Source organism: Carassius gibelio, chromosome A15, assembly GCF_023724105.1.
Source record: "Carassius gibelio isolate Cgi1373 ecotype wild population from Czech Republic chromosome A15, carGib1.2-hapl.c, whole genome shotgun sequence".
NCBI lineage: Eukaryota > Metazoa > Chordata > Actinopteri > Cypriniformes > Cyprinidae > Carassius > Carassius gibelio.
This window is the reverse complement of record NC_068385.1, coordinates 9506119-9514789: the sequence shown is the minus strand read 5'-3', so window position 1 is coordinate 9514789 and position 8671 is coordinate 9506119. Positions and strand designations below refer to the sequence as shown.

The following is an 8671-nucleotide window of genomic DNA, read 5'->3' as shown; positions in this document are numbered from 1 at the left end:
CACGGATCAAAGATATATTTATTTAAACAGGATCTGTCCATCAGATTAACAATTACACACACATCAGATCTCAGCCAATCAGAACGCTCCAATCTCTCCAGAGAGTGATCATGTGACCGTCTGAGGTGAAGCTGTATGTAGATCTTCTGAGTCACAGGTTACAGTAACACAGTCCATTGTTTCTGTCATAAATTACCAAACTCACCCACTCAAGAAAAAGTCTCTTCAGCACAATAGCGTCTGGGCTTTAGTAAACTTTATCCATGCAATAAACACCTGCGCGCACACACACACACACACACACACACACACACGAGCTGCTCGTCTAACACTGTGACTCAGTGAAGCTGTGTTCATATGGTTTCTCATGCATGTAGTCATCCTCATATTCAAGGTCCTGGAAAAAAAAACACCAATCACATTTCTATAGAGCTTTATACAGATCGTTTCACAGCATCTTCACAGAAATAGAGGAAAATAACAGTGTGATGTTGCAAAATGCATCAATTAAACACAACAGAGCACAAGAGTCAGCTCCAGATGAAGAAACTCTTAAGAAAACCTGTTGTCTCATCTGTGTGCATTCATTTTACTTAATCATGTTCAACAGCAGGATTCATGGTGAAAAACTACATTTCCCATGATTCCACCAATCAGAGAGTAGCAGAGTAACACACAAATTAATCAAGATAAATATGTATTTGTTTTAGATTTTTATGTGTCACATACATGGTTATATGAAGCGCATATAATATAACGCTTTTATGAAGACTTTTAAAAATCCTTAAGGGAAAAATGAAGTGATCATCGTTCAGACGACAGAGACTGGTTTACCTGGAAGTAGCAGCAGCACAGACGGTGTTTCTGCGGTGTCTGACCGTAGAAGTACTCCTCTCTGTGAACACACACACAGTCATCACTCTCATCTAACATCTGAACCGCTGGACTCCTGCACACCAGCTCTTACCCAGTGACCTCCTCGATGGGCGAGTGATGGGCGGCGGCGGGACGCTTCTCGGACACAGAGCCGCACGGACACAGGATCCGTCCCAGCAGCACCAGCGTGATGATTCCTGACGGACCCAGAACAAACACCAGCAGCACACCCACATCTGTGAACGTCAGCGAGCGTCCTGACACAAACACACACAGCACACGCTCAACACGTGACCACTCGACCAAAACTACCCTTACACGGTGTCCCGGTCATACTTCACCCCGTTAATAAGAAAACCAGAATTTAAAAAAAGACTACATTGTGACATTCAATTCATGACAATTAATCACATTTCCCCCAATTTCTCCTCACTGTAATTAAAATCACAAGCTCATTACGACACATGTACATTACTGAATAATATCCAATTCACTTTAACAATTATTATAATGTCTACATCATTAATGAACATCTTTTTGGTCAGCCCTTTATTTATGAAGCACTTTATACAATACAGTGTGTTAAAATAATAGTTCAGCCAAAAATAAGAATGTGTTCACCCTCAGAGTGAGTTTCTTCATTTTATCAGACTTGGTGTAATCTAGAATTACTTCACTTGTGAAGCCAAAAGCTGTGCGTTTATGACATAAAGCCTATAATAATGTTTCCAGACACAGATTAGTTTAGAGCTGTTTAAACGCTGCTTGATCTGTGCAGATTTCTCTCCTGATTCAGACCAGAACACTTTTTCACTGGAGGAAGTGTTATTCTGGATTATAGACTCTATGTGTTTGAGTTAAAATCATCTTAATGCTGGATGTGTTTCAGGTTTTGTCTTCTCCAGATGTTCACTGATGGACTGGAGTGCTGTGGATTATTGGGATGTTTTTATCAGACTCTCATTCTGACGGCACCCATTCACTGCAGAGCATCCATTGATGAGACACTGATGCAGTGCTACATTTCTACAAACCTGATGAAGACACAAACTCATCCTGATCTCAGATGAACTGAGAGTGAACACATTCCCTTAAAGCAGCATCACATGAATAACAGGAAAATGATTTACTTTAGTTAAATTTGGTTCATATGTGCTTAATTCTCATGAAAGCAGTGCCACAATGTTAGAAGACTGAATCCAGACAGATTGAGGGGTGAAGCGTGACCTGCAGGTGTTCATGATCACGTGTGTCTCACTCTGGGGTGTGACGGTGAGGACGGTCTGGGCCGGGTGTCCGTGCACGTCGGGGGGGTTGCGTACGGCGCAGGTGTATGTGCCGTTATCAGTGAGAGAGGCGTTCAGAAGCTGTACTGATGCTTCGCCTCGCGACGGGCTGCCGGACCACTTCACACGACCCTTAAAATAATCATCGTCCGGCAGGTACGCTTGAGACGAGAAGTGAAAGAACTGCAGACAAACAGAACATGGACTCAGAACAACTCTTTTTCATATTCTGCAGATGATTCTGTTATAGCCTGAAGTGCTGATGAGAGACAGACGATTCACTGAAGTGGGATTCAGAACCAGCAAATCACTGCCAGACAGTAATGCATTATTTCTCTAAACACCTAACTAAATACCAGAATACAAACAAGAAGGACTTCATTGAAAGAGTCTGTGGTGGTTTAAATGAAAGCATCTAAATAACCTAATTCTGAAAGAATCAAAACCCAACGCTCCATTTACATGAGAACAGCTGAGCTGAGGTACACTGCTGAAATAAACCAGTGGTCTCTGCACTAACGTCTCACACTGCACGAGTGTCGGCTTCATCTCTGTCTGCTCCATCTTTCACAGCTGTATGAATTCACTCCTAATGGATGCTGGGGTCTCACCACAAAACACACATCCTACTCATGTGACTTCCTGTGGCCTGAGCGACTCCTGACCAGTGATTCATGATTTATGAACTCGGAGTCTTAAGAGCTACTCACCAGTATGGCAGGCCCTCCGCTCTCGGGTCTGAAGGTCCAGTCGATGGACATGAGGCTGGTGATGGATCTGGAGGAGGTGAAGGAGCAGGACAGAGTGACGGTGGCTCCTCTGACCACACTGACCTCTGCTGGAGCCACGACTGAGATACAGCACACACTCCTCCACAGCACTGCACACACACATCAGTGAGGACGGGCTTCACTCTCACTCTCTCCTATTCATTGTTTACAAACTCACTGTGCACACTTGATCTTCACACACACTCCTCAGTGTACACACACTCAAAGTACAGACTCACTGAGCACACACACACACACACACACACTCTCTCTCACTCATGTCATGTGCGGCTGTAAGGTCTGAGTTTGTTGCATCACACTCAGTGTAGTTCTTCAGTGTATACTGTTATATTATAAACAGTGCAGTACATGAATCAGATACTTGTCATGTCTAATGTTCAGTCCCTCAGCACATTAAAAGTCATAAACTGCCAATTCTCTGATATCATATCAAACACTAGAGCTGTTAATGAGTGAACAGCTAAATTTCAGTTGACTAGACTCAGTTACATAACAGGGGCCAGCTGCATAAACACATCCACTACTGTGTCTTTATAACTAGCAACTCTCCAAGGAATAATTAGTCATACTTTCTGGATTTAAATGAGATCAATCTGCCTATTGATGTAATTTACTTTAATAAGTTCTGACTATTCTTACAGAAAAAAGCACTGCTATCTTCTGAGACTAGTCAGTGTATGCATCTGGCAGAACCAGAACCAAGGATGACTGAAAATCCAGTAAATAAAACAGCCTGAATGCATGTATAAGCTTCAGATCATCGGATGACGTCACTTCTGGGACGAGCCGTGATCTCACAGCGTGACGTCACTTGTCTCATCTCATCTAATCTCTTCTACGTGTGTGTGAAGAGTATCAAGAAATTCTTCAGATAAACCTTCACAAACATCACACATGCAGATATAATCCGTGCATGATATTGAGTGGGATTGTAAAACAAATGTTCCCTCACAAACATCTTGATACTTCCAATCATTTTTATTTAATATTGGTGGAGGCAAAGTAAAGGCAAAAGCTTGAAAAAAGCTGGACACCCTGATGAAGGCATGTAACCGCAACGAGATGTACCTCTCACCAAAAGAGTTTTAATGTATAAAGCCAGGGATGCAATAAAGGCTTTTTAACTTTTCATTATACAATTCGAGTGACTTGGAGTTCAAGTTCTTACATATATACTATCCCATACAACCAAAGAGCACCGAGATTTCATACCCCATGCATTCAGTGCTTAAGGCAAAAGCTCGTTCCGATTGAAATGACATGTAAATAAGACATGAGTGGCATTTTACCTTTTGAAAAATACAATCAAATGAACTGAATGCTCAGATTTCTGTAACTAAACTCGGTTGTCTGCAGATTTCCGCCGAATCATTGTTTCTGATCTGTAACATATGTATCACACACGCAGATGATTGACAGCTCGTCTTCTCAGCCAAACAGAAATCAAAACAAACTCAACGGATCTCAGATTACTCCACGGTACACATTAATAGTCTTTTAGAAGAAGCTATACACTCCCTCAAATAACTTTTATCAAAAAATGTTTATCCCGTTTCAAACTGACCGAATAAAAACTCCCGGAACTCACCGAAACTGACGAGAATACACGATAAACCTCCTTTAAACGAGCTTCCGTTCACATCCATGACAATAACTGGACATATATGATCACAAGCGAGGGATTATGGGTGGATATTAGCAGATATTTGAACAAATAGCAGTCGTGTTTATGTCGCTGGCTTGTGTTTGTCCTCCATGTTTGATACCTGTCGAGCAGGTGAGACCGGAAGTTACACTTCAGACCGCGAGCAGCCCAACATCACGAACACTGTCACAACTCTTATCAAGCTCTTAAAACTCTGTATTAAACACTTTACAACCAGTGCTACTTCATCATTAATTTCACATCAGTTCTGATATAGGCCATGACTTCAGTTATGATACATCAGTGTGATATAAACTCTCTGTGTGTGTCTGGAATGATTTGATGTCTGATTATATTGACAATCGATTACATGTTCATTAAAGAAATGACAGAATGACAGATATTAGAGCTAAGATAAATCGAAGGGTTTAATGAATTCTGAAAACATCACACGTGCTCTCGTGTTTTGGGGTATTCTGGATTATATCGTTTCTTACTATGAAGAAAAGTGTTTCATGGAAAGGACTGAATTGAGATGATTATTGACTGAATCTCACTCGACACCCGCAGCTCCGAACACTAGAGGGCGCCGACGAGCTGCAGTGACTCCTGACACTAACGTTCAAATACACACACACACACACACACACACTCTCTCACACACACACACTCTCTCTCTCTCACACACACACACACACACCACCCTATCATTGCACGTCAAATTCACATAACATTTACTCTACATATTTTCAGTAAGAGTGTGTGTGTGTGTGTGTGTGAGTGTGTGTGTGTGTGTGTGTGTGTGTGTGTGTGTGTGTGTGTGTGTGTGTGTGTGTGTGTGTGTGTGTGCGTGTGTGTGTGTGTGTGTGTGTGAGAGAGAGTGTGTGTGAGAGAGAGAGTGTGTGTGAGTGTGCGTGTGTGTGTGTGAGAGAGTGTGTGTGTCTTTGCTGTTTCTACATATGTTGATATAGAATAAGAGAAAAAGAGAATAAAAAGTAAAACAGATATTTGTATCTACAGATCGTCAGATTGAGGTTCTCGAATGCTGCAGAATCTTTTCATTAACTTCACTTTAGTTTTTTCTGTTCAGTGCTGTATGTCTAAAAACAGAAATGATGCTTTTAGAAACATGCACATCATTAACAGACAAGAGGAGATGATTTAAGGCTCTGAGCGATGCAGAAGGTTTTCATCTGAAGGTTTAATGAAGTTCTAGAGAAGCCTGAAGAGTTTCTGAGAGAAACGGAGCAGATGTGCTGATAAACCCGAGCAGAACGAGAGAATGAGGGCACGTGAAAGGCTGAGGTTTCCTCTTCCTGTAAAGACACAGAGACAGAGACGTGAGATCGTTTCACATCGACTTCAGCACATTAAAGCTTCAGCAGCCATGATTCTCATCAGCTTCATGTTTCTGTTCGCCGCGGCTCTGAATCCAGCTCTGAGTCAAGGTGAGATCCTCATTTATTACCTGATCTGATCACAGACAGCCTGCTTCTCGTGATTCACGCTCTTGTGTTGTTTCTCTCTGTCAAAGAAATAGAAGAGATCAAATCAAATGCTGTCGTTATCCGTTGCACTGGAAGTGAAAATAAAACAGTCACGTGGTATAAGGATGACAAGACAAAGGACATTGAAGACTATAGAAATAATCAAACCATTGAAGTTAAAGCTGATCAGGGGATAGCTAAAGGATTCTACAGATGTAAATATGGCAATATAGAACATGTGTTCTACCTCAGAGTACAGGGTGAGGAAACACTGTTCATCACAAAGACACTGTTTTTACCCAGAATGCACTCTAATACTAACACTCTTCCTCTCGGTCAGTCTGTGAGAACTGCTATGAGTTGAGCAGGCTGAGGGCGACGGGGATCATACTCGGAGACGTGGTGTTTACAGGAGTAGTTATTCTCTTCATCTTCCTCGCCACCAAGAACTGTGGCGGTCCACAGAAGAGAGGTACAGAACACACCCCATGACCCCCGAAACCTGAAACAACCCGAACATCCAGTGTGTGATGGAGCTGTTTTAGATCAATGATTTGAGAAAGACCCGAGTCTGTGTTTTGAGCTTTTTTACTGTTTTAAGGTAAATCCAGTGAAATAATGTCATTGTTTTATTTGTCTTAATTCACAGCATCCAATCCCAAACCAGCGAACCCTCCTCCTCCTCCTAACCCTGACTATGCGGTATGTATCTGAGCGTTATTAGATGAGACCGATGATGATAGTCTGAAACACAAGCTGAAGCGTCTCTGACCCGTCTCAATGCTCTCTGTGCTGTTTTCCAGCCTCTGGATCCAAAGACGCGGAACAATGCTGTCTACTCAGGAATCAGATAGACACGGCTTTCCTGTAAATCAAACTCTGGTGATTCATAGTGTTTCTTAAACGTTTGTTTGGGTTCTGTGTTCTTCATGTTGATGTGACTCACAGATCAGTGTTGTGTGTGGAAAGATGTGCTCAGAAACATCGGAAACTCAAGATGGAAACATCAGCATGTCGAACACTGAACAAACACGGCTGTCATCTGTGCTTTCTGTTAGGAAACACGCTTTTATGTTCTTAATCTTCTTACTTTCACAGAATTTGTCATGTTCTGATGTTTTTTATCTGGTTCAGAATTATTTAAAGCAGCAGCTGAATGAAGCGAGCGGAGGAAATACAGACGGAAATAAAGATGATTTTCTGTAAGTTGTTGAGTGTTGATTGGAGTTTATACTTTATACAGTTATTGCTAACACTTTAGAATAATGGTCTGTAGCTAACGATGCAGGAGGTAACAGGTAGTTCAACATGAACGTATCAGTTAATGTCAAACTAAACAGAATAATAATTCATTATAAAAGTGAGAGATGCTGAAGTGATGTGGTCGACGTTCACGAGCTGAGATCAGTGTCTCTGACTCCAAACACCTGCGGAGGATATAATCATCTTCTCTTTGACTGTTTTTACTCGCCGTGAAGCACAGAAACACATCTTCCAGAACCTGTGCCTCGCAGAAACACACAGCCGTCAGATATTACACATATATTTAATAACTCATTAACAACTGTCACTCACAGTTTTGAACATTGACTTTGTAGTGACGTTCCAAACTTTTTGTTATTTTTTATTATTTTTATAATTCATGAATGAAAATATTTTGTAATATCATATTGATGTACCATTTACGTGGTAATGCAATGTCTAATTTTAAAAAGGGATTTAAAAGATGAATTTTCAGATTTTAAGTTTTCAGTTGATAAATAATTTCTGATGATTTCTCAAATGTGATAGAGACAAAGGCAACGAAGTCTTTTTTTTAAACAAAGGTCAAAACTCCTGTTATGATGTAGATTTTTGAGACTGCACTCTTGTCATAAATTGATCTATTACTTTTCTTACATAATTGTAAACAAAAAACATTGGTAAAATATATATTTGGGAGTCTTAGACCTTTCCAACAATATATATTTTGTCAAGATTAGATTAGATTTGATTGTAATATAGTGAAGTAAAGGTAGGTGTCCCGTATACGGGTCGGGGTGACAGTTAAAGAGTTAAAATACTCATGAACTCCAAGTCCCCTCCTCACTAATTACTCAAGCTTTGCCTTGTTAACGTGTTTTTAAATTAAATTAAATTAAATTAAATTAAATTAAATTAAAAGTAATTTAATATGTTTCACATTTACATTTAGGCATTTAGCAGATGCTTTTAACCAAAGCGACTAACAAATGATGACAATAAAAACATTTTATACACGTGCAAATGATAAGTCTCATTTATCCTAACACACACACACACACACACACAAACACACACACACACACACACGTTTGTTTTTGTGTAAAGTGTGTTCATCCCATAGGTGTAATGGTTTTTATTCTGTACAAACTGTATATTCTATGGCCCTTCACCAACCCTACACCTAACCCTAACCCTCACAGGAAACTTTGTGCATTTTTACTTTCTCAAAAAAACTCATTCTGTATGATTTATAAGTGTTTTGAAAAATGGGGACATGGGTTATGTGCTCATAAGTCACCCTCTCCTTGTAATACCTGTGTCATACCCATGTCATTACACACA

The 8671-nt window shown here is 40.5% G+C and overlaps 2 protein-coding genes across 2 annotated transcripts; one reads left to right on the top strand and one right to left on the bottom strand.

Moving 5' to 3' along the window:
* LOC128029129 (myelin protein zero-like protein 3) lies at nt 1-4772 on the bottom strand. The gene is made up of 6 exons (XM_052616686.1): nt 4542-4772; nt 2873-3042; nt 2135-2345; nt 968-1133; nt 835-895; nt 1-397 (listed from the first exon to the last, which is right to left on the bottom strand). The coding sequence occupies exons 1-6, from the start codon at nt 4597-4599 to the stop codon at nt 326-328; spliced, it is 738 nt and encodes a 245-aa protein (XP_052472646.1). The 5' UTR covers nt 4600-4772; the 3' UTR covers nt 1-325.
* An 822-nt stretch (nt 4773-5594) lies between these two features.
* LOC128029128 (T-cell surface glycoprotein CD3 epsilon chain) lies at nt 5595-7291 on the top strand. Its single transcript, XM_052616685.1, has 5 exons — nt 5595-6046; nt 6133-6345; nt 6426-6557; nt 6735-6787; nt 6889-7291. Exons 1-5 carry the CDS (start codon nt 5881-5883, stop codon nt 6937-6939), a joined length of 615 nt encoding a protein of 204 aa, XP_052472645.1. The 5' UTR covers nt 5595-5880; the 3' UTR covers nt 6940-7291.
* The last annotated feature ends 1380 nt before the right edge of the window (nt 7292-8671 follow it).

What these genes read in the sequence shown, in the direction of transcription:
- LOC128029129 (XM_052616686.1), bottom strand. Translation starts at nt 4,599, where the DNA reads ATGGATGTGAACGGAAGCTCGTTTAAAGGAGGTTTATCGTGTATTCTC. An exon ending in GTGTATTCTCGTCAGTTTCG is followed by an intron (nt 3,043 to 4,541) that starts GTGAGTTCCGGG and finishes GTGTGTGTGCAG; the next exon opens with TGCTGTGGAGGAGTGTGTGC. An exon ending in TGTGCTGCTGCTACTTCCAG is followed by an intron (nt 398 to 834) that starts GTAAACCAGTCT and finishes TTTTTTTTCCAG; the next exon opens with GACCTTGAATATGAGGATGA.
- LOC128029128 (XM_052616685.1), top strand. Translation starts at nt 5,881, where the DNA reads ATGAGGGCACGTGAAAGGCTGAGGTTTCCTCTTCCTGTAAAGACACAG. An exon ending in TGGCGGTCCACAGAAGAGAG is followed by an intron (nt 6,558 to 6,734) that starts GTACAGAACACA and finishes CTTAATTCACAG; the next exon opens with CATCCAATCCCAAACCAGCG. An exon ending in CTCCTAACCCTGACTATGCG is followed by an intron (nt 6,788 to 6,888) that starts GTATGTATCTGA and finishes GCTGTTTTCCAG; the next exon opens with CCTCTGGATCCAAAGACGCG.